At 45.2% G+C, this 27138-nt stretch overlaps 1 protein-coding gene across 9 annotated transcripts in view; it reads right to left on the reverse strand.

Annotated features, from left to right (window-relative positions):
* Positions 1-27138, reverse strand: part of LOC116954442 (sucrase-isomaltase, intestinal-like) — a 382301-nt gene that overhangs the window by 42332 nt on the left and 312831 nt on the right. For all 9 annotated transcript variants that reach the window (XM_032974950.2, XM_032974949.2, XM_032974952.2 and 6 more), the window contains one exon: positions 538-692. In XM_032974950.2, the coding sequence (XP_032830841.2) occupies positions 538-692 (155 nt within the window). The remainder of the gene's footprint in view (positions 1-537; positions 693-27138) is intronic.

Consider the following 27138-nt stretch of genomic DNA (forward strand, 5'->3'; position numbering starts at 1 on the left):
ATTGTTGTGAGCGTCGCTCCTCTGCCCTCCCTTGTTGCTGGAGGGCGACTGTCTCCAACTCCCCAGCAGCGTCCTTGGTTTGGTTTACATGGTTTACACGACACGAAGACCCCTGTAAAGCCTGAACAGACTCTTGGGGCAAGCGCTATCAGGGAGTACCTATGAAGACCCGCACGGCACACGAGGGGCTGGGTGGCCAGCACCACGCCCGACCGCCTTCGTCTCCCTTGTGGCGAAGTTTAGACACTAGCAACCAGGTACTCATTTGAGGCTGAGTCTCCCACACGCACACCAATACCCACGATTCGCCATTAAGTGACGGTGACATCACCACGGCGCCTGTGCCAGGCCAGGTGCACTTTGAGGCCATGTGAAGTGTCGAAGTCTCGCTGACAGGAGGAGGTCATGGGACAATACCGAAGCAGGTGCCATGGGTTGACTGACTGAGATGACAGGCAGATGTACCACCAGCTGTGCCCCCTCACCGTGCCAATCGGCCGATGGGTGGGTGGGTGCGTGCATGATGCGGTATCTCACTCGTGCAGGAGGGGCCTGACGACCGTGCCGCCCTGCGTGTGCACGTGGTGGAACAACGTGTAGAGGTACGGCAGCAGCGTGTAGCGGATGGTGAGCGCGGAGATGGACGAGTTCACGAGCAGGGAGTTGGCGCCGAACGACGCCGGGTCCTGGTGCTGCACGGTCACACACAGAGAGGGCGACAAAGACAAAGATCCCCCGTGTAGCCTCAACAGACGTTTGGGGGCAAGTGGTGCTGTTCGCGAGCAACAATCAGAATCAGCATCTATATTTATACTGGAGGAATCCGATAAGCGATGGAGCTCTTTTTTTCTTCACAGATGTCGAGTAGGGGCGGGTCGGAACATTACAACGACAAACAATGCAAGTGCAAAGAAGAGGAGAGGTTAGAAATTCACGAAAAAGGTACAAAAAAATACAACTTTTTTATTTTACCAGGTAAAGCCGACTGAAATATTAGCTCATTTTCCAGAAGCGATCTGTCCACAAATGATACGGAGAGGTCCTCTGCTAACAGTGGAATGACAAAAAGGGCCATAGTGTACACATCTATCAGAATACACATTGGTTCATGCATCTCTATAAGCTATTTCAACTTTTTTTTTATTTTTACCAGGTAATGCCCACTGAGCTCTACAGCTCTTTTTTCAGAAGCGACCTGGCTGTCACAAATTATTGCTCAACAAAGTGGCTTATCATGTGGACATTTATAGCAGCCAAATACTCTAAAACCACGTTTCTAAATGTGGAGGGAAAAACCGGTGGACCCGGAGAAAAATCCACGCGACCATGGGGAGACAGACATGCAAAACTGCGAATATAATTTTTTCTCCAATCTGTGTTCGGTTTGTAACCACGTACCCCCCCTCCACCCCCCAAAAAAAAAAATCATCGGAGAAGCTCTACGGTATAGCACAGCTGTAAAACCTACGGGGTGTTTTAATAAAATCACGCGGTCATTCCACTAGGTGTCAGGCTTGCATCGGTCTGAACAACAACAAAAAGATCCACCAGAAAAGTGGCAAACGACGCAGCAGATTGGGACGGTCATCACCGCACGCGGCAGAGATTGTTGCGCTAAATGCAAGGTGTCTCGCAAAGCACACACAGTCGTGCCAAGCTGCCTAATGACGGGCGCATAGAGGCTCTTCAACTGGAATCACATCAGCTATTTGTCCCAAGTGTTTTATTACCGCTTGTCTTCATTGTGTGGGAGCCAATCAAGAGTTTTTTTTTTTAATTTACATCTGGTGATGTTGCCGGATAAGATGTATATACATTTTAAAAAATGCCACCAAAGTAAGCATCCAGGTCTCCTTTGAAAAATTAGATTTTCCTGCCTCAACGGCCTCAGTTACATGCAGCAGCCTCTTTGTCAATCCACTGCTGGATCATGGTCTCCCAACACCATTCTGATCCTGGAGGTTGTTTTCACCTTCGCACGCTCACCAGTCTGCGATGGTGAAGGCGGAAGCATAAACGTGGCAGCACTACCCTTTGCTGCCCACAGTGTATCACATCAGTGGCCCATGACACCTGTTAATACATGGTGGTCAACCCATCGAAGCAAGCACTATCCAGGTTCAATCCTGCTCTATTTCTGATATTTGATGATATTCGGTGAACCCCAGGTGATTTTACTACTGGACATCTGTGAAAAAGACATTCGTAGCTCCTCGGATTCCTCCAGTATAAATAAAGATTTTGATTTCGTCAAAAGATAATGTGTATTTATTAACAAAAACACAATGCAGACATCCAAGAGGGAACCACAGTTCGGAGTGACGCCCTCAAGTAGGGCACCTACTGGATACACTTGAGGGCTTACTGCCCTCCTGACCACCACCATAGGGGGCAAAGATCAAGAGCAGAAGATTTGCAGGAGAGGGGGAAAATGGGAAGAAGGGGATGAGGGGGAAAATGTAACCAAACGAATGTTTATTGTAGATGTGGAGGGAAAAAACGGAGGACTCGGAGAACAATCCACGTGACCACAGGGAGAATACACAAACTCCATATACAGTGAGAGAAAAAAGCATCTGATCCCCTGCTGATTTTGTACGTTTGCCCACTGACAAAGAAATGATCAGTCTATAATTTTAATGGTAGGTTTATTTGAACAGTGAGAGACAGAACAACAACAACAAAATCCGGAAAAAACGCATTAAAATGTTATAAATTGATTTGCATTTAAATGAAGGGAATAAGTATTTGACCCTCTCTCAATCAGAAAGATTTCTGGCTCCCAGGTGTCTTTAATACAGGTAACGAGCTGAGATTAGGAGCACACTCTTAAAGGGAGTGCTCCTAATCTCAGATTTTTACCTGTATAAAAGACACCTGTCCACAGAAGCAATCAATCAATCAGATTCCAAACTCTCCACCATGGCCAAGACCAAAGAGCTCTCCAAGGATGTCAGGGACAATATTGTAGACCTACACAAGGCTGGAATGGGCTACAAGACCATTGCCAAGCAGCTTGGTGAGAAGGTAACAACAGTTGGTGCGATTATTCGCAAATGGTAGAAACACAAAATAACTGTCAATCTCCCTCGGCCCGGGGCTCCATGCAAGTTCTCACCTCGTGGAGTTGCAATGATCATGAGGACGGTGAGGAATCAGCCCAGAACTATACGGGAGGATCTTGTCAATGATCTCAAGGCAGCTGGGACCATAGTCACCAAGAAAACAATTGGTAACACACTACGCCGTGAAGGACTGAAATCCTGCAGCGCCCGCAAGGCCCCCCTGCTCAAGAAAGCACATATACATGCCCGTCTGAAGTTTGCCAATGAACATCTGAATGAATCAGAGGACAACTGGGTGAAAGTGTTGTGGTCAGATGAGACCAAAATGGAGCTCTTTGGCATCAACTCAACTCGCCGTGTTTGGAGGAGGAATGCTGCCTATGACCCCAAGAACACCATCCCCACCGTCAAACATGGAGGTGGAAACATTATGCTTTGGGGGTGTTTTTCTGCTAAGGGGACAGGACAACTTCACCGCATCAAAGGGACGATGGACGAGGCCATGTACCGTCAAATCTTGGGTGAGAACCTCCTTCCCTCAGCCAGGGCATTGAAAATGGGTTGTGGATGGGTATTCCAGCATGACAATGACCCAAAACACACGGCCAAGGCAACAAAGGAGTGGCTCAAGAAGAAGCACATTAAGGTCCTGGAGTGGCCTAGCCAATCTCCAGACCTTAATCCCATAGATAATCTGTGGAGGGAGCTGAAGGTTCGAGTTGCCAAACGTCAGCCTCGAAACCTTAATGACTTGGAGAAGATCTGCAAAGAGGAATGGGACAAAATCCCTCCTGAGATGTGTGCAAACCTGGTGGCCAACTACAAGAAACGTCTGACCTCTGTGATTGCCAACAAGGGTTTTGCCACGAAGTACTAAGTCATGTTTTGCAGAGGGGTCAAATACTTATTTCCCTCAATAAAACGCAAATAAATTTATAACATTTTTAACATGCGTTTTTCTGGATTTTTTGTTGTTGTTATTCTGTCTGACTGTTCAAATAAACCTACCATTAAAATTATAGACTGATCATTTCTTTGTCAGTGGGCAAACGTACAAAATCAGCAGGGGATGAAATACTTTTTTCCCTCACTGTATACAGGCGTCAGGATCGAACTGATGACCTTCTGTATACCAGGCGAGGTAGTTAACATCTCGCCACCGTGGCACTCAAATTGTGGTCCCTGGACCAACAGTGGTCCGTGTCGGTCCTCCAGGTGGTCCATGGGGTGGGGATGCAAATGGAGGTTGATCCAGAAATAATGACAAAGTTTATACCTTTTGTTTTGGACATTCATTGATATTTTTCACACGAAATTGTATTTAAAAAAATAAGTTACATAAACTACCCGGATTAATGTATCGGGATTCTAACATATATCTGCCACCGATAAAAAAAAGTATAGCTGTGTTTAAAAAATATATATTTTTATGTTCCAGTAATATGAATTATTTTGTATAACTGGTATTTAGAGAGATAAGTTGAATGCGTTTTGGGGGGCTGGCTGGGTGGTCCGTGGAAATGTTTACATCGGTCAGGTGGTCCCGCGGGCCATAGACGTTTCAGAAATACCGGATTAGAGGGATAGCCACCGAGAATGCATCCACACTTGAGGAGATAGGAGCGAAGAGACAGAGGGAGATGAGAGATGGATGTAGATAAATGAAAAAAAAGAGAAGGGCAGAATAGGGAAATGATCTTACGATTGGATGATTCGAGAGTCTGGAGACGAAAGGGTTTGATTGAGTCAGGGAGGAACCACCGCATGATCAAATACCGCAATATCCAGTGACTCAGTTTTAAGAGAGTTCAAAAGACAGCGAGATGTTTTTACGTTCACTTTCGCTTTTTTTAAGAGAGAAAAAAAGGGCCTGAGGGGTGGGGGGGGAGAAACTCGCCGGACTCAACTTGAATCGTGACATTCACACAGCCTCGCGGCCAGGCCACGATGATGGAAGACGGGTCCAGTGAGAGATGGCCCGCGGTGAGATTTATTCAGATTCCCTGCCCTCTTTGCTCGGTAATGCATCAACTTTGCGGAAATCCTGTTCTCTCGGACTCGTACGGAGAGGGCCTTTACTCGGGAAATTGCAGCGCACCACGTCATTGCAATACGATGCTTCATTGCAAATGAGAAACCAAGGAGAAAAATGGTTAAGTGGAATTTTTTAAGCTATGGGGCAAATTACTATGGGGTGGGGGGCTGCATGTCAAGTATCCAAAGGGGGTCCTTAAAGGCTATTGAGCTGGTCAATAAAGTGTATTCAAATTCATTATCTGACATTTTTGAGAATTTATCGGTAAAAAAACTAATTAAACAAAATAGGACAAGTGTCCATCTATAAGTGGCCACATGGTCGAGCACGTTTGCTTCTCGTAGAGATTCGCAGCTTCAAAGTCAGTGGCCGCCCTGGTTAATACTGTGAGGGTACTAAGCAACAAATCCGCACTGTCTGTTTCTCAGAGGACTTTGGGATGTTATTTGATAAAGGGAGTGGGCTATGTGTGCAGGTGTCACGGTCCAAACTTTAAAAAAATAATTGCTGCCAATTACTGAATTGGGATCACAACCAGTAACATTGCAAAACACTGCAGATTGTCTGTGAAACACCGCACTATCAGGATAGCCTTGGACGATAAGAATGGCTTGAAAATCAATTGTACGAAATCATAATTATCATGAACTCACGACAGTTTAGAACCCGGTTTACCCACATGCGACTCGCCTTCCCTGGATTTGAACCCAGGCTTTCCGTAGTGGCAGTCCATGGCTCCGTATCTGAGCCATTTGAGGTTTTCAGGTGTGCTCTCGCACGCACAATAATATAATAGGGACGCTCAACTGATCGGAGTAGGAACAGCCAGTGGCATCTCAGCCCACCGTGTTTCCTAAGTGGCCGCACCAATCAGTGCTGTAAGATGAATGAATCATTCATTCTGTGTCTAACAAATAGTCCCTGGGCCAGACCAGATATCGGTACCACCTAAGTTGGTAAAAACTTCAATGGTGCCATTTTATTTGGTACACCAACATAAGTAAAATAATACATGATAACCTTTCCAAATGAGCAGCTGTTAAATTTTTCTCGCAGGAAACCTGTTTTTGCACCTATCGCAATCACGCCTATTTGGACGTTACAAATACAACATTCCAACACCTCTGCTGTTAATTAAGACAATAAATAATTTACAAAATTGATGTTTGTCCCCAAGGCATGCATTTCATACATATTCTTGCATTTATTCGCGCTTGTTCTTTAATTTCAGTGGCTTAGTCAAGTCTGGAATAGATTGGTGCTATCTGTTTTCCTTATGTTTCTAGCAGCTTGTTTGCTCATGATCATTTACTGGCAGGTGAGACAAGTACTGGTGGTTCTGTATTATTTCTGTTCAGTAAAGATATCTAAAGTGCTAACTTTACCCTCAATGTATTGTTAATGTACCTTTTGAGATTATTAGTTAAGGCCAGGTACTACAGGCTAAAATTATGATTTTTGTTCAGTTTGTCAATTTATATTTTTTTATATTTGTAAACTTTCATAACATGCACACAATTATTACCAATAACTTTGTTATGAACTTTGTTGTTGGTAATTGTTATTAACTTTGTTATTGGTAACTTGTTATTGGTAATAATTTTGTTATTGGTAATAATTGATGATTAAAATCATGAAAACGAACTATTTATATTTCATAAATAGTTAGTTTTTACGATTTTATACAGTAAACAAAGCCTTAAATTAGCGTTTTTTAGCACCTTTCATCGCAATTTGTCTCCGCATTTTAAGAAATCACCTAGTTGAATTGCATATCATTGAAAAGCTTATTCTCTGGAGCAGATGTCTAGCTTCGTTATATATGGCTATTTACTTTTCTGTCATGGCAATAAGAGGGAGAACACAAGTATATACCTCTCAAATCTCACTGCTACGAGCATCACAATGCCAGAACTGGCATTGCGATGATCTCAAAATTACATTTTGCAGCTCGAGTTTGGGGTATTCCACACCATCTGCACACTGCTGGCAATAATACGAAAGCATTTCCAATATGCTGGACTCCGAGATCTCTGCATTGAGTCTGGCAAGATCGCAGAAGGCTCCGTTGCTGGTGTTATGGATGGCCGCAAGTACAACAGAAAAGTGCGACTACACAAACGCCCGTATGAGGCGATCATGCGACTGACATGGAATGGTTTCCTGTCCTGGTTGGAAGTAACTCACATGAACGACATGGATCACCTGGATGAGACACTGAGGACCATTGACAACCTTGGGAAAGTAGTCTCACAAGCCGCTTTGAAGGAGGTGCTCGAGAACAGCTCATGTGCACGCATCATGGAACTGTTTGAAGTCTACCGCAAGTTCCCCAGAGATGGAAACGGCAGCCTCTCGACCTTCTGGATGTCCTATTTGGACATGGTTGAAATCTTGTTGGGGCTCATCCGAGCATCCAGAGAGGGAGACTGGATGCTACACTTGGCAAGCATTTGAGCAATGATCCCATGGTGCTTCGCTTATGATAGGATTCATTATGGACGCTACCTCCCCTACTACTTCGCCCAGATGTATCAGCTGTCCATCAAACACCCAGATGTGTACACGGAATTCATGGAAGGAGGCTGCTTAGTTCAACTGGGCTCCACCAATCCCTTTGGCCGAATCCCTGTTGACCAAGCTATAGAAGAAACCGTGAACAAAGACACCCAGACAGCTGGAGGGACAAAGGGATTCAGCTTGAAACCAGGAGCTGTGACCAAATATTACCTAACAGCTGAGTACAGAAGCATGTACCTCAGACAGCTGAGGGACCTGATAGGTTAAGGCAAGTCCAAACTGTGCCATCCAGATCAACAGGGTGCAAGGGTCAAGAGAGATTAAGCAAATGTCCAGTCTCTAATTCCCCTATGGAGAATAACTGGATCAATCCTATGTCCCCTGATGAGACAGATCTGGTTAGCCTCTCCACTGGCACCATGGCTCCACCAGATATCTCTTGAGAGCTCTTGAGATAGGAGAAGAGACCTACCAGGTATTCAAGCAAACAAGGTTGGCTGAGGAACCACCATCTGTGAAATTCCATGACAAGATGACCAAGCAAAGTCTGAAGACATTCTCCATTATCAGCACAAAAACAGCACATGGAAAGAAAGCACAGGATGTGGTTCTGAAGGCAGGTAGAAACCTATTCAGCCACGTGATCCTGGTGGCAGAAAGCAGAAAGGTGAAAATGAAGGATGTCCTTGCCCACCTACTGGGCCCACTGCCATGGGCACTGGCAAATGCTGATGGGTCCCTACGAAAAACAAACAAGGCTGCACTTGCCAGAGAGCTTCAAAAGAATGTGTCTCATGCAGAAGACATCCCAACCCCATCTACTTCCATCATTGATGGGATGAGCCTAGTCCAAAAAAATGAATGGCAACAACAAAACCTTCGCACAGGTGGCAAAGTCAGCCTTGACCCAGGTCCTCCACAAGGGGGCACAGAGTGAGAGGATTGATGTTGTTTTTTTATGTCTGCCGACAGACTTCGATCAAAGATGCTGAACGACTGAACCGGGGTGCAGACACCAATCTCCAGTACAAGAACCTTGCAGGGGGGGACACCACGTCTAGCAGTGGAGCAAATTCCTGTGCAGTCCCTCCAACAAGACCAGTCTCATCAAATTTCTAATGGAAGAGTGGAAACTTCCACCATACAGAGAGATGCTGCATGGCAAGGTGTTGTACATGACCTGTGAGGAAACCTGCTACAAGTTGACAGAAGATGAGTTTGAGAAAGTAGGAGAGCTGCACTCTACACATGAAGAAGCTGACACCTGTCTGCTCCTGCATGCATTGCATGCAGAAAATGTGGGCTCAAAGGCAGTTATCGTCACAGCTGAGGACACTGATGTCATGGTGCTTGTCTTGGCTTCCAGAAGGACCTGTCCCATATACCAGAAGTGTGGGACACAGAACCGCATACGGTTTTTCGATACATCAGCAAACTGGCAAGGTCACTTGGAGACAGCATCTGTGACAGCCTAATTGGCTTACACGCCTTCGCAGGCTGCGACACTGTGAGTGCATTCGCCGCTCAAGGGAAGCTGAATGCCCTGAAGATGGTGAGAAAGGGCACTTCCTGCTAAGAGACTTTTAGTCGACTGAGGGAGTAATGGAATGTGAGTGATGAGCTGTTCCAGAAAATTGAGCAGTTCACCTGTCACATGTATGTTGCTAACAGCAGCACCGGCGAGGTGAACGAACTGCGCTACCAGCTCTTCTGCACCAAAAGGGAAGAAGTCGAGTCCAGCCAGCTGCCACCATGTAGAGACTGTCTCTCTTCACGCATGTTCAACGAGCCAACTATCAGGCAGCAATCTGGAAGTGCTGTTTACAGGCTCACCCTGTGGTGCCAAGCCCTACTGAGTATGGATGGACAGACGATTGTGGCAAGCTGGCCATTTACTGGATGCGCTACCCACCCGCACCAAATGTGGTCTTGGAACTGCTAGCATGCAAGTGTGTGCATTCATGCAAAATGCCAAGCTGCACGTGCCTTTCAAATGGACTGACATGCACAGACACGTGCAGGTTACAGACCTGCAGCAACCAAAAACTGCAGGATGATCCAAAACCTGACTTTGAACTCGGGGAGTCAGATGACGAGAGAGACGAGCAGTTTGATGAGTGACACATGGTGGTGATTGTGATGGTATTACTTTGGTAGTAGTAGTAGTATACATTGATGCAGTGTGGTGATTCTGGACTTGGTTACCCTTGTTAACACCATTTAACTACGCACAGAGCTTGACAACAATAATGTAACCTTCTTCACATATACACAATAATGATATATATGGGATTATATGCATCATTGACTAAGTGTATGCGAATGTCAATGTATATAATATTCAAGTAGTTCATTTACTCCCTGATCCTTCTCTCCCTAATCTCCCCCACTAACACAACTGACGTGCTTACGTCTGTGGATGGAATTCCTTTCCAGCTCAGACCCCGCTTGCTTTCCCATCGCCACGTATATAACCTCCTTGTTGTAACAGCTGTCTCGCTGGTTCAGCAGTTCCACTGCTGGATTATTTGTTTTCCGCCTGAGGACGAACGCTTGTGTTGCGATCGAAACGTCGTGATTTATTTTATTTCATTTTATACCTACGTGACTTTACCAAAAGAACAAAAGAGTATAGTTCCTTACCTCACTATGGTATTCCTTATTATCCTGTCTTTTCATTGTGTATTTAAACCAATAAAGACCAGTTGGTGACCTAACTGGCTTTGGTCTAGGTAGTTTTTCAGTAATGCCCATTTCATCGCTCTGGACGCCTGTCATAGAGCATGGGTATAAAAGTCATGGTAACTACAACTAAGCTACTTCTCAGCAAAGGTCATCACGTCAGAATATGTCCCAAACACATGGAGGATTACAAAAATCGGTGCCCACGTGACCACAGAAACGCGTTTGGCGAGTCAAGCAATTCCTTTGATAGGGAACGCAAAGGGACGGCGGATTACCCGCACCACCGATTAGCACGGTCGGCTACGTACGGTGCGAAAGAAGATCAACACACATATGTACATGCGTCTTTAAAATAAATAAATTCCCCCCCCCTGCAAGGGGAAAACCCGCGATGTGCAATGTTTGAGTTTATCGACGTAATTTTCCACTGGCCCAGTCTCCCTTTGAATAAGGGGCCGTCCATAAATGACGTCACGGGATTTTGGACGATTTTTGACCCCCCCCCCCATCGTCACACGGCTTTACAAAAAGTCAGACAACCCTCCCCCCCCAAAAAAAATAAAACATGCTTCAAATTGCTTTAAACTATTGTCACTGAAGTGCGTATTTAATGTGCCGCTGCACTCTGATGTTGCAGGAGAAAACATTTATTTAAAAAGTCTATTTAATTAAGTAGAACGTGTTGTCCATATTTATTTAAAGTTGTGCATTTTGACGTGACGTCACATTTCTCAAACCCCCCCCCTCTCGTCACACATCGTCACAAATGTCTAACCCCCCCCCCCCCTAGGTGCGTGACGTCATTTATGGACGGCCCCTAAAGGCTGATAGCTCCAGAGGGCTTCACTCAGGAAATTAATTTGTGACCTTCTGAACTTCTGAACAATTCATTGCAAGTACCATGATCATGAGAATACATTTATACAATTATTGACATCATATATTTTAACATTTGATACACTTATAATATCCGCAAAACCGTGGGTAGATAATGACACAAGACTGATAGCTGCATGTTTTTGTTCTTCTCTTAATACTATTTTTTTTAAATATCAGACTTGTAATGCATATTTGCACACATGCACAAGCAAACATGCGCACCGAATGTAAAACTTATTTCGCACCGGATGCAGCCAACAACAAATGAGATGCTCGGCTAAAAGTCGTGATTATAAACCATTCTCTAAAATATAACGAGCTCGGTTTTTGTCCAATCACGAATGACTGTACAAAAAAAAACTTTCATTTTGTAAAATTTTTCATTTATTCAATTCGGCAAATTTCATGTACGAGAATTATATTCTACCTAGCATAATGATGGATCATTTTGATGGAATATAAAATTGGGTACCTGGTCTGGTTAAAGAGGGCCTTTCGAAGCGACGTTAGAATTACGATGATGCCCTACTGTGGCGTTACAACCGAATGGAAATTGTCTTTATATCATGGCATGATGCCAAAAGCACAGTTGGCATGATTGGGGAAAGAAAAGCATCTCAACAAAAAACACTCCGGGACCATACACACATGCAATTTTGAACATCTGCTGCTAAAGCTTTATTACATGATGCCTTCATGTCCACTCACTGAATGGAGTTTTGAAACGCCATATAAGTGTCCTAACATCTACAAGCGGTGTGTCCCATTCAATAGATTTACATTTATGTCCGCAATTATATTCAAATGCAGTTCACAGTATCGTGTCATTTCCTTTGAAATATCTGCAGCTACCAGTGCATCTTCCTGTGTCCGAGAACGATCCCAGCAGATGATGATGTGGATTTTTTTAAGTGATTCAAAAAATACTCATCACACGAGGAACGTAGTGTTTTATGCCCTGAAAAATATTGTTCATTGAATGTAAATCAAAACAAAAATCGCACACCTCACTGAGTTTTTTTTTGGTTTGTCCAGTTCTTGGTTACCGGGATGAGACCATCAAATTTCTACAGCTGAGAACCCAGTTTAAGAATGGGCAACTAACGCTGGAATTGGAACCTAGGAACTCGGTCTACAGTGCTGGCTGTTCAGTGGCTCTGACATGACCATTATGACACGAGACCCTATCACAGCCAAAGCTCTCGATTCCATCTGTCACCAAACTTTCCCATCGCTTCCTTGCTTCCGAGAAATCTGACATCTGTTGCAAACGGGGGTGCCCAACCTTGAAGGTTCACGACTTGACCACCTCAGGTTAATGGTTAAAATATAATATTAGCATTCGGAAAAGAAACGATGCATAAAGATTAATCACTTCAAACATTATTCTTACACTCACAATGGATGCATCAAATCATGCGTGTGAAGATTGGTTATTTTGAATTAATGCGAATTATATGCAAATTTCATTACACCAAGGATGCTGCCATGGTGCAATGCTTGGAGGTCACCGGTCCGGTTCGATCTTCTGGCGTGACAGTTGAAACGACTGGCGGCGAGCATTCTTAAAACCCACCCGCCACTATCCACCAAGTGGTATAAATGTGTTCACCACAGCAGATCACATGTTGCGAAGTAAAGTATGGGTAATCCCACACCTTCCAATCTTACAAACATCTGGCCAGCGTTCCCCTCTAGACGAGGGGTCGACAACCTTTGAAAGACCAGGAGCCATTTTTGGTTGTTTTTGTCTTTGACCAAACCAGGTCGACAGCCGCATCACACGCAGAGCTACTTGTACACAAACACAGCCACAGCAGGTGTACAGCTGACACAACACACATTATGACTTAAACAAACAAAAATAGGTGGTGGAATAAACTGCCGTCTATTTTGTTTCCCCTACCCCCCCCCCCTCTTTAGTTATAAATATATATAAACACCCAGGTCTGTCATTCTGTGATTCTGTCATTGTGTGATTAACGCAGCACGGATTGGTTGAAGTGTGTCACGTGACCGCGAGCAAGCAGCCAACCAGAGGTGCGCCCCTCACACATATGTACGCCCCCCAGGTGATGTTGCGCCATAATAAGGCGCTGTGGGCAGCTGATCTGCCAGCACGCTCAGGGGCCCCCAGGGGTGGGGGCTGAGGGGGAGGCGGACCCCCCCCCCCTCCACCACTTCCTAAGACCCCTTAAGAGAAGACCTTGCAAATAATCCTAACAGTTATTTCAGTGATTAATAAGTCATAGCTCTTAGAAGTGAATGTAATTATCACAACTAAAGTTTAAATACATTTTAATTCATTCACATTAAAGTTGCATCGCGTAAAGCCGCTGTTATTCGACCTATTGAAAGTCCTCAAGTACAGCAAAGTCGTTCGCGTTCTTTTTACAGTACTCTACAATAATATTTTCAATAATACTTTTGACGGTAAAAGACACGTGCACTACACACACATCCATTACGTATACACACGGTTCTAATTACATTAGTACTGTAGTTTTTTTGGTGCTTAAATCCACTGCTGGATGAAGGCCCACCGCACGCTGTGTGAGTGGATAGTAAGGATTTATTTGACCAGTCTGTTGGGGGGCGCCGCGGGCTGTGCTTGTTGGGGGGCGCCTGTGGCGTCCCCTAACGGCATAGATCTTTAATAATACTGTTGGACTGTTGTACATTTTGTTGTCCCTACCAAGAGATTCCACAGTGACCCATTGCCTGCCACATTTAATACGTTATCTTTACGTTAAATTACGTTTAATATTTACGTTTTTTTTTATTTTAAACGGCTGCCCGCAAGGGGCAGCCAAAGAGCCGCAAGGGGGCAGCCAAAGAGCCGCAAGGGGGCAGCCAAAGAACCACAAGGGGCAGCCAAAGAGCCGCAAGGGGACAACCAAAGAGCCGCAAGGGGGGCAGCCAAAGAGCCGCAAGGGGGCAGCCAAAGAGCCTCAAGGGGGCAGCCAAAGAGTCGCAAGGGGGGCAGCCAAAGAGCCACAAGGGGGGCAGCCAAAGAGCCGCAAGGGGGGCAGCCAAAGAGCCGCAAGGGGGGCAGCCAAAGAGCCGCAAGGGGGCAGCCAAAGAGCCGCAAGGGGGGCAGCCAAAGAGCCACAAGGGGGCAGCCAAAGAGCCGCAAGGGGGGCAGCCAAAGAACCACATAAGGGTACAACCAAAGAACCACATAAGGGGGCAGCCAAAGAGCCGCAGGTTGCCGGAGCCCTGCTCGAGTTGGGCTCTGTAGGCATCCCTTTAAGTGGAGCTCCAGCTTTGCGAGCAAAGCAATTTCAGGGCTGTACTTTTATCACCTTCTTTTAAGCATGCAAACCGACACACGCTATACCCATTTGGGCTGACGGAGCGGACACGACTGCGCAAATGGGAACTGTACGAGGTACGATCAACAACAACAAAGCAAAAATACCGACGCGACGCAGAAAAAAAATACCAAATCATCACAATTGATTGCGTCACCAGGGGGAGGGGGTTGGTGGTGCAGGGTGGGGGGATAAATCATTACGTTTGTACGAAGCTTGGCCCTCCTTGGTTTTAGATTGCTGCATAGTGGGGGGGGGGGGGGCTCGATTGTAATGCACGCGCGTGCACACACGTGCAAAGACAAAGATCCCCCATATAGTCTTAACATACTGTTGGGGCAAGTGCTGTTAGCGAGCACCTATGAAGGCCGGAACGGGACACGAGCGTGGTTGGGTGGCCAGCAACCACGCCCGGCCGCCTTTGTCTCCCCAGTGGCGATGTTTATACACCGCATCAGGTACTCATTTGAGGCTGAGTCGACATAGGACCTGTTATGTGGCTCTTTGGCTGCCCCCTTATGTGGGTTCTTTGGCTGCCCCCTTGGCCATGAGCGGGGGATCGAATTCGGGTCGCAGGGTTCGTAGAGTAGCGCGCTAACTGCTGCACTACCGGCTCCCCACACACGCACCGTGTGTGTATACCACACACACGCACACCGTGTGTGTATGCCACACACACGCACCGTGTGTGTATGCCACACACACGCACCGTGTGTGTATGCCACACACACGCACCGTGTGTGTATGCCACACACACGCACCGTGTGTGTATACCACACACACGCACCGTGTGTGTGGTATACCACACACACGCACCGTGTGTGTATGCCACACACACGCACCGTGTGTGTATGCCACACACACACCGTGTGTGTATACCACACACACACACACACGCACCGTGTGTGTATACCACACACACACACGCACCGTGTGTACACACACACACGCACCGTGTGTACACACACACACACCGTGTATACACACACACCGTGTATATACACACACACACCGTGTATACACACACACACACCGTGTGTACACACACACACACCGTGTATACACACACACGCACTATGTATACACACACACCGTGTATACACACACACACCGTGTATACACACACACGCACTATGTATACACACACACCGTGTATACACACACACACACCGTGTATACACACACACATCGTGTACACACACACCGTGTATACACACACACCGTGTATACACACACACATCGTGTACACACACACCGTGTATACACACACACCGTGTATACACACACACCGTGTATACACACACACGCGCGCCACAGTGGCAAAGTTTTCCCGGGGCAAGCAGTTGTTTGGGCCGCACGGAACGGCGGCCGTGCGTGCGACCGTGGGCGAGGGGGCAAATCCACAATCACCAAAGCCTCGCAAAAGGGGTTGACGAAAACGCCATGGAATCCAGCCACTGGCAAATTCTTAACTCAACGAAGGTACACAAAAAAAACAGTGCAGCGGCTTTACAAGCTGTTGGATTGTGTTGTTGTGGACAGGGCTTGCTTGTCCCTTTGGGAATTCTTTTGGCCCCCGGGGAAATGTAGCGCTTACAGAGAGAGAGAGAAAAAATACAACTATTTTAAAAAAAATCCTATAATAATCGCCCTTGAGAAATCCCATAATAAATTAAAAACAAATCCACGGAGACGACCCGAGAGCTACCCTGTAATGATTGGACACAAATCCCTTTCAGTCATTGTGTTTAAATCCAGGTCAGCGTTGCAACAAACCGTACGAGGGCTTACATTATGAGCATGGCATTTTCCACCAACGAATGTTAAAACAAAAGCCCCCGGACATATCCCACAAGTCAATTCACAATTTTGGCATGGAGGTCAGGTTGGTCAGAGAAAATGTGAATTCGAAGAAAATCCATGAAACAAGTTGGATCCGAAGCTTCCTTTGTTTCCACTCAATAATTCTGCGTGGCGTGCGCTGAAAATGCAAATTTGGAAAATACAAATCTGTATTTTTCGAGCACACGATTCTATAATTATCATGAAAATAAAGTTTTAGTTTTAATTTCACATACTCTCGTCGTTTATGAGAATTACATCTCACAAATGTCAAGGAACCACACAAGCTGGAAGACAGCCAGGCGGTGAGCATGAATCAACAATTCAATAAGCTCTGCAGCCCTCTATATACTAAGATGATTTAGCCAATTAATGAGTACTTATACATGCTATCCAAAGCGATAACATTTTAAAAAAATATAATGATAATTTTAGAAGTATTATGCAAATAAGTGTATTTAAAGAATCCCTACATAAATAAATGAATAAAGCAATTAAAATACATTGTGTTCCAGCATCTCAAAATTCCCAAGTTGGCCAGTGGGGCTGGCACAAAACACTTGTGAAAAAGATCTTTCTAGCTCATCGAATTCCTACATTATAAATACAAATTATTATTCTGACTGCCAGATTTCTATAAAATACGCCATGGCTAGCAGCGGTGCTAGATCTACATGGATCCAGTTTTGAGGCTCAGGCAAACTCACCTGGAGAAAGTGGGAAGGTCAAGAAGCCCCCTCCTCTTCCCATGGATGATAGTTTTGTTAGATGCATTCCCCCTAAGGATCTTCAGCAAAAGTGCAGTCCTGACGTTCACGTCGCATACACTTAACAGCTGGCAAAAAAAGCAGGGTCGAACGTCACCTCCCTCTCTCAGAGGTTAACTTCCAATCTCCGGGGTGACCCCCCCTCAATCAGGACTGGCAAAAGCCGGACACCCCCCCCCCCACCACCTCCACCACTAGAATGATTGGTGTTCCAGGGGATTTGAAAAAAAAGGGGATAATTTATTGTCGGTCCGAGGGCGCTCCCTATCTCTTTGTATGCTCAAGGTGAAATTCAGATCCCAGACTCACGATTGTTTAGGTATTCATATATTGTGGTGGTGCTCGTTTTGCGGCACATAAGGATCTAGATGCACCCTCTCTCCCCCCCCCCACCGCCTCAACCTTCCTCCCAAAGGTCTTTCGAATGTTTCGCTAATCCCAACGACATCTACCGTTTACATCATCACACTTGCGTAGTGATTCAATCACAACCAAAAATACTCGCCCGGAATTTATGTACACGGCATGAATGACACACAGACAGCCAGCAAGTAAAAACAAGCCCTATGATGGTTGACAGGGTGGAACGGTTGGAATCTGTTAGGAAAAGTTGAAGATGATTGGCTGGAGGGAATGTGGAAAGTCAAGGAACCTTCAGGAATGGGGCTTAAGGGATTTATAAAGGGGAAGCCAGAGAGAGTTTTGGACGCTTGGAGAAAAGGGGATCTTGAAGACCGTGTCTCGTGCTGGAATATATAAAGACTCCTATTATTGTAAACTACTGCATCGGGTGTCACTATACTTGCAAGCAGTGCTCAGGTTCAAATTGTAAAACTCTGGCCGGAATGCACGGGTTCAGAGCTGGACAATGAGGAATGGTCACAAATCTGGGAATCTTCGTTAAGGGGCATCAAGACTGCATCGCTATCATTGACACGATGTTGTTCAATCTGCCATTCAAACCATGGACATGTATACAGAGTTAAAGCATAGCTCACAATGAAGCTCCCATTGTATGTATGTATGTACATTTAAACCTAGGATTGCGAGCATAATTCGTTCCGGAAACGTGCTCGTAATCCAAAACACTCGTATATCAAGAAATAATAGAAACTCATGATTCGTTCCACAACCCCAAAATACCGTATTGATATAAAAATGATTAATACAAAATACCTTTTTATATTTTTATCATTTAAATTTAATATGAAGTAATCTAATTTATTAATTACATTTCATCGAGGCTGGTGTGAGGGAGACGAGAGACAGGAAGAGGGTTATTGTGAAGGACGACTTTCACTTGCAGTACAGTTACTAAAGAACAGTCACTACACTTGGACACAAAATTTAAAAAAATGCTTTACGCACACACACGTGGTCACAACACTATACTGTAGTAAACAGTATACACGTGGTCACAACAGATGCTGTCCCAGACATACAGTACCCGGGCGTTTACAAACTAAAGTGCCTCTGTGGTAGTAGCTACATTGGAGAAACCAAACGACATATCTCGGACCGCATCCGCGAACATAAAGCAGACTTGAAACACGGTAGAACGAACTCCTCTGCCGTGGCAGATCACTGTTATAATTCAGTGGGCTCACATGACATTGACTTCTCCAAGACGGAGGTTCTTTGCAAACCAACCGGCTACCATGAGAGATTCGTTCATGAGGCCATTCACATTTACAAGCACAGAGACAATTTCAACCGAGAAGATGGATTCTGGCTTAGTAACCATTGGAAAGATGTTTTAAACCATTTCCGTTCTTAATTAATTGTATTTTACGATGACCTTCAGACCACAGCTCTTTCGCTGGCATTGACTCTTAATACCTCTCACACCACGGTTAATGGTATGGTTTACAACATGGAGTATAACAGCGCCTCGCAGCTGTCTCTCTCCCCCTCCTCTGTTCCGACCATGGATGAACTCGTCCGTCTGAACGGGACCCGTAGCTATCCGTGTTGCTAAAGTTGAGGGTAAGAATCCACCCATTTTTCGCCATATAGCATTGTGATATATAACGACTTATTGTTGGTAGCTTTGCTGATTGGAGAATATAGAGTGTATTGATAACATTGAGGTAATTTATATTTTAGTATTTTTTATTGGTTCATTATATAATATTCATTATATATTGTATTGTATACCCAGTTACTGTGAATAGCTCAGATGTGTAGGCCTTAATTTCAACATAGCCATTTCTATGACCAGTCACAAGCTAATCACTCAGTTATTTCAATGCTAAATTCGCCTAGTTATTTCAATGCTAAATTCTCCTGTTTGATTTGTACTAGGTGCCTCGGTGAATGTATATGCTCTGACTTTAACATAGCTATTTCTGTGACCAGTTACAAGCTAATCACTCAGCTATTTCAATGCTAAATTCTATGCTAATTCCTTTGTCAAGGAGTGCTTCTGCGGATGTGTATACTTTAACTTAGCTATTTCAATGCTAAATTCTATGCTAATTCCTTTGTCAAGGGGTGCCTTTGCGGATGTGTATGCTTTAACTTTAACATAACCTTTTCTGTGACCAGTCACAAGCTAATCACTCAGCCATTTCAATGCTAAATTATATGCTAATTCCTTTGTCAAGGCGCTTTGTTTCTTCTCACACAGCTTAAAGGTCGTGATCTCAGCATGGCTTTCTCACTCCAGCGCTGTCCTCCAGACAGTCTCGTCCCCTTCACCTGATGAAGGCCGCTTGTGTTGTGGCCGAAACGTCGTGAGAATATTATTGTGTTATTTTATTTTATCAATTTATTATTTTATTCTCATTCTACGTGACTTTACTGAAAGAACCAAAGAAGATGAATCCTTGCAGTCACGAAAGCTTTAAATCGAAATTTAACACTATAGTACTGTAGTAAACATATACGTGGTCACAACACTATAGTACTGTAGTAAACAGTATACATGTGGTCACAACACTATAGTACTGTAGTAAACAGTATACACGTGGTCACAACACTATAGTACTATAGTAAACAAGATACGCTTGCACGGATGTTGACTATACGAGTGAGGCACGCCGACTGAGACCGAGCATGGGAGACGATTACCCACAATCCCGCAGTGAGAGAGAGAGAAGAACCATTGGCTCAGTTGTGATCACGTGACGCACGGCAGACAAAGCATATACGTACTGCTCGTATTGCAAGACATCGCTCGTTTATCAAATTATTATTTGTTTAAATTTTCTTGCTCGTCTTGCAAAACACTCGCAGACCAAGTTACTCGCAATCCAAGGTTTCACTGTATTTTGAACTTCTTTCGCACCGTACGTAGCCACCCTGTGCTAATCGGAGGTGTGGGGGAGGGACAACAAACTAAAGACAAAAAAACAGTTCAAAAACAAATCTAGATTTAAAAGTGCATAGCTCCAGCAGCTTCCTAATTACAGAAGGAAGAGCATTCCAGACGGCCGCAGAAGCGCATCTGAAAGCGCGCGATGCGGTGACCACCTTTGTGAGATGGCCAGCCAAAATCCGCTGCTGCGAGGGTGACCGGAATTCGCGTGATGATGGGTTATGCTCCTTGACGAGATCAGCAAGATATCGGGGTTCATTTGTGGCAAGCACCATTGTCCCAACCGCTCGAAACAAACTATTCAGAAGTAGCACCTTCATGCCTTGTGGACGTGCTTATAATGTCAAAAATTCTAGACAATAACATTACCCATCGCAACAACGACCTGGGGCAACCTCTGTTACACCCTCAATGCATAATCACCTGATGAAGGCCACTTGTGTTGTGGCCGAAACGTCGTGAGAATATTATTGTGTTATTTTATTTTATCAATTTATTATTTTATTCTCATTCTACGTGACTTTACCGAAAGAACCAAAGAAGACATTCAGGCCTTGTTAAGTTTCAGACCTCTCAAGAGTGTCTTTGCCGAGAATGGCTTACAGTGTTCTCAGATTGCTCCATTTGAGGCAATGGAAACCCCACGAACTTCCCTCATTTGATCGCTGGATAAACCTCATGGACAGATGGGGGGTGGGTAGGGGGCTCTGTCGCAGGCATCACTGATGGTGAATTTGAGGGTCTCCCATCCCCCCAACGGCCCTTCTGTGTTGACTCGCTTGTCACTTGATTCTTTATCCCCATCATGCGAACCGTGCCAGACGTCCTTCTTCCTCTTTTTCCCTCTCCTATCATATTCCTCCCTCAGCCCAGATCCCTCGCTTCGCCCCCTTTTCATATGTCATGCTCACGAAATACACCAGACTGTCTCTTGCTTGTGTATTAATCTTCATGTGTTTTATTTTATTTTTTTCCGGTCCTGTTGCATTAATCGAAACACCTTAATGAAATATAAAAGTAAAATATATTGATTATTTTTTATTTATTTTTGTATTAACCCCCACACATTGGCTGCATATTCAACGAAAGATTACCGTGCCAAAATCGTAGCACAAGCAGATGCTCCCTCGTCAGCAGGCTTCTTGGCTGCCTAGATTTCTAACGTCAAAATGGTCCCCTTAATACGGCTGCAGCCGCGGCAATTACGACAATCACAAGTGGCGAATAAAATCACGACCTCCACCCATGCAGTAAAGAAATCAAGCAGTGACAAGTTACGGAGGCGGCCACTTTGGCTTTGAGTGCCAGATGAGCTCTCTCGGGCCATCCTGCCTTGAAACGAACTCCCTATCCCGACCACACTAGAACCCCTACCGCGATGCACTCCAGCAAATTGCGGGCGTTTCACGAAGCGTCATGGGTGGAGTGGTGACACGGTGGTTAGCGAGCTGCTGCGCTGTGAACCCGGTGACGATGAGTTTGTCTTTTTTGCTGCCAGGCCATGGCTCCGATGTATGTGAGCACGGTTGACTGCGTACGGCGCGAAGGAAGTTCAACGTACGTACGTGACATCGGTGGTGATTGTTTTGAACTGGTCTTGCAAACTCCACCCCCCCCCCCCGCCGCCATCCACTCCACCAATCCACACCGAGGAACGTGAGCAGCATGGTGAAGTATGGTCAAACAACCACCTCGCCATGACCGACACATTGTGTGAGGAGGGCATCTTTCAGCAGTGAATTAACAACGACTGTCCAATATTATTTTAATTTTAATGTTGTTTAATAATGGGCGTCAAGAGAGTGGCTAAAGCCATTGTAGGAGGCTGCGTGAAATCATTCATTTTATCTGGTTGAAATCGGAGGTCACCGGTAAATTAGGGACAGCACGTGACAAGCAAGCCACACAGAGAGAGGTAATGTTGGTGTGCTGGGTGTGGAAATATCTCCCTGTCCACAATCGGAACCAGCACCATATTCTTGGGTCTTTCGGTAAAGTCACATAGATAGGTTAAAAGAAGATATTTTATGAATATGAATTCCTGCAGTCACGAAAGATTTAAGTCAATTCTGAACAAGCACCGCCTGAAAATTAAACGCAGGCTACGGCGGTGCATGTCTCCCTAGTAAAGGAGCTTAATATATCTTGATTCACGTGTTTGCATGCGTTATTTCCATTACAATTGCCTACAACTTTGACATTCGTAGGCCAATTTATAAGTCGGCAGAATTGTGCCGTTGAATGAGACTCTTGCCTTGCTTACGCTCGTCAATATTTGATTATCGATTACCATAACGATTATTTTACGGCACGGAAGAGTAGGCCAAAAACGACCCATAGCGGAGGCCTTTCTGCCAGCAGCGGCTTGAGCAAGCAATTGCAGGGATGCGCCTTCTTCACCCATTTATTTTCCATTATTTTATTTGTATTTAAGCAAAGGACTCTCGCCGGACAAGACATGCTGGAGAAAGGCCAAAAGCGGCGTGAATGATCGGCCATGAGAGAAGCATTGATAATGTTAACCCGGTTACAATGACCGTGAGTCGAAACATCGGGAGGGGGGGGGTGGAAATATTGCAGACAAAGAAAATTATTCCAGTGTACAAGCAGCCGTCGTGACACTGGCTATTGGTTTTGTGTCAGCGCTGCGCAGTCATTTGTAACGTGAGATTCAATTTTTGAAAAAAAAAAAGGGGGCTACGAAAAGAAAAACGGATAACGTGTGACAGACAGACAAAGAATGGCCAGTCCCGGCGCTATCAGCAGACATCAGAGGCCTCTTGGATAGTGGCAAATGAAAGGAAAACGCTGCTCTTTAAGGGTGAAATTACATCACACGGTGCGTTTAATATTGTTAAAAAGAGAAACATAAAAAATAAAGATAAGAATCCAACAAAAGTGGTCATGGGTATTTTCGCAGTTTTGCTTGTAAATTACATGCAAATTTGCGTAAAATTACGAACCAATTTGATGCAGTACATCCTAATTGGAACTACATTAATTTGCTTTACTTGCAGGTGGAGCTCAGCGATTAATTTCCCATTGCTAAGCCTTGTGGATAAAGAGGTGGTCATGGGGCCACTCTCACTCACGATATCATTTGTGTGCTACAAAATAACCGCAAGCACCTGGCGGCGCAAAGCTTTAATTGCCGATAACCATATTAATAATAATAACAACCATACATTCACACCCCATTTGGCGCAGCTTGCCGTTTGTCCCACGACAAGTGCCGAGTGGCACCAGGATTCGTCTCCGGCTCCACGTTTGACCAATTGACAAAAAGGGGTCATTGAGCTCACGCATCCGATCAAGATTCGTATCGCCCTGCCGGAGCCACGGGAGTGAAACAGCAAATGTATACGACGCGCAGGAGCGTACACATTGTGCGCACAACCCTCACCGTTTCCATGATAATGCTCATCTCCCCACCCAAAGTTATAACGACATGCATTGTATGCGAGCCCAAAAATATATTCTAGTGCGCCGGTCCTGGTCTCTTCCCTTTACACCGGCACCTTCCAAATCCTGTTCCATTTCACAGTGCATACATTCACAGTGGCCAGTCTCCGTGGTCAGCGTTTCCGTGCGTTTTTTTTCTTTCTTTCACGACCTGCAATTTATTTTTTTTGCCGTGACAGCGCGGCTTTCAATTGCGCTGCCTCAAAAATGGAAGAACCCAAGGGAGTGTACGGGACAAAAAAAAATATTAATCACACACGCGCACGCACGCGCGCCCACGTGCGCACGCGCGCATATAAATTCACAAATAAAATATATCCCCCCCCCCTCCCCCCTAGTACCTCGCCCTTTTTAGCTGGGCTTAAATTTTAGGCCAGTCCTGTTAGCGAGCATCTATTAAGGCCAGCATGGGGACTGAGGATATGTATTTACAGGGTGGTTAAATGTCTCAGCAACTAAAAGCACTCCCCCCCCCATCTCATCTCAACCACTCCAAGTGCTCTGCTGCGGTCTAGCCCAAACATACTCCCAGTGGCAGCTGTCCATGTGTGGTGCTGCGTGTCTAGACAGCGCCGGCTTGCAAATGGGTGTTAGTCTGCCAGTGGGTGGTGATGTTTCTTTGCAAGATTTTTTTTTCTCCCAATTAAGTGATTTGCGAGTAACTTTTGAGACAACACGCATGTTGGCAGGCGGTGCTGCACATGCAATTGCACAATCAACCCGACGTCTCTTCTCATTGCTCGTGTTGAGTCAAAGCAGCGCTTTATAAATTATAATAATAGCAGCAGCAATGTATTTATACGTGGTCATTCGTCAATAGTTTCTAAACTGCGTTGACAACTTCATTTGTCCTTGGTGGGGAAAAAAAAAACACAAATGAAAAACAAAACGTCCTCGATAAACAAATGAACATACGTCAATAATTAAAAACGAACACACTGAACAAATGAAGCCTTACGAATGCAGCATTTGCTTATTTTAGTTAAGAGTACCGCGAAAAACCAACAGAACCCCGCTAATCTCAGCTTGCATTAAGCAAACGAGTCTCGAGGGCACAACAGACTGTACGGCAAATATGACATACATCAGAGGCAACAACAAAAACACAGCCTGAGCAAGTAAACAAATCATGAAATGAATTAGTGCATATAAAAAAATCACGCAATTCATTGTTTTGTAATTGAAATCGAAGCTGGGGGGGGGGGGGGGGTGGGTGAGAGATTGAGCAGAAACATAGTGGAATTGTTTAACAAGAAGCAAACACTGGGATGTAATACGTATCATCACTCACGATTATGTTTTCAGACCGCTTTCTGAATACCATGGCGTTAAAGCTTAGCCGGCGGCGTTGATTGATTATCCCTTTTGTCTGTTGTAAAAAAAAAAATCCAACACGTAGTGTGGACTAAAGATCAATATTAACCCATCTCACCTCTCCAAACGGTCTGCCGAATGGCAGAAATGGGTGGATACTGAGAGCCACCAACTGCAGGACACATCTTACGCCGAGGCTGGCGCATGCTAGGCTGCATTCAATAGTTTTCACGATAGCAAGGCTTCATTTCAGCCGGGTCTATTTGGATCAGTGTGCCAGGAACGATGTATTCACCCGGCACACCACATCGCCTCTTGCTACGACCGTGGCTGAGACTCCAGTCTACCAGCGGCCTGGAAAAAACAACATATTTTCGTGAGAAATGAAGCCATGCGTACCAATGCATTGCTTGTTTGGACGATGGGGGATGGGAAAATGCTGTGCATTTGTCAGGTGATGCTTCCTTCTGCCCAATGTAAGCTTGGGATGATGGTCACCGCTAGCAGCAAAAAAAAAGCATTCAAGGATGCACGGTGAAGTATGCCTGATGGGATAATACTCGATAGATTGGAACATGCATTTAGTTATTGGCCGTTCATTTAGCAATTTCTATTCCTGAAGCATTTCTGACATGCCAATACATTCTTCATTACATATGAAACAAGAATGCTGCCATGCGCGTCATAATGGTCAGCACACTGCACACGCACAGCAGTTGAAACAACGGGCACATTTCTTAAATCATCCCACCTTTGTTCGTATACTGTAGTAGTACTAGTATAAATGGCTATAGCACAGCTAATCAATCAGCAGGTAGCGTGTGGTGGAGTAAAGGGTGGGTGACTTTACATGTTCTGAGACGTCTGGCCAGCATGGAAGAGTAGGCCAAGAATATCCACCAGAAGGGGCTCTTTAGTTCACTTTAGTGGAGGTCCTTCCACCAGCATTGGCATGAGTTAGCAATTGCAGGGCATCACCTTTGTCTTTATATAAAACAAATATACTGCCTTGAGTGCTGTTAATGATGTACCTGCGACGGTTAACAAAGTACATAAGAGTCATGACACCAGCACCATGCGTGTCTGCCTTTGTCTCCCCCCAAACGGATGATGTTTATACACCGCACCGGGCAACTCACTCGGCCCTTGAGTCAACCTAGGGGAGGTCCGGGGCAATTTTTCCGACACCACTTGTTAACGATGTACAAAGCTGGAAATCAAGCTCAAGTCAGTGTGGGTCCACAGCGCTATGGAATAACCACTGCAGCAGCAATCTAAAGACACATATCCCCCGTATAGTCTTAACAGACTGTTGGGGCAAGTGCACACGAGGGGGTGGGTGGCCAACACCACGCCCGGCCGCCTTTGTCTCCCCAGTGTCGACGTTTATAAACCGAACCAGGTACTAATTTGACGTTGAGTCGACCTAGGGGAGGCCCAGGACCGGGTTAGATAATCGTCACTGGTGTTGGCCGTGAGCGGGAATCGAACTCGGGTCGCCAGGTTCATAGCACAGCGCGCTAACCGCTACACTACCGCTCCACACACACACAGAGACACACGTACACACACACACGTTGTGGTGGTGCTGGACCATTGGGGGCCAATAAGCAGCAAAACATTTTTGGGAGTTCCTCCCCTTTCAATTGATCAACTTCTGGTGGGATTACAGAATGGGGATATAGACGAGAGACGGAGATTTACCACGGTGAGTGAAGAGCGAGAACATGTGAGACACGGATATGTCGTGAAATAAAGAGAGAAATGGACGAGTGGAACGGGTGGCGTTAGATGAGAGAAGAGAGATATACTGCACAGATACGAACAGGGATCTGAAAGATTCATTGGCGTATGAAACGTTAATTAGCTCTTTATGATTATTAGGCTCTGGGGTGATGTTGGATGAACTATTTGTTGTCATAAATCTAGGACCCCT

Source organism: Petromyzon marinus, chromosome 55, assembly GCF_048934315.1.
Source record: "Petromyzon marinus isolate PM22_M1 ecotype Great Lakes invasive population chromosome 55, UKy_Petmar_22M1.pri1.0, whole genome shotgun sequence".
NCBI lineage: Eukaryota > Metazoa > Chordata > Hyperoartia > Petromyzontiformes > Petromyzontidae > Petromyzon > Petromyzon marinus.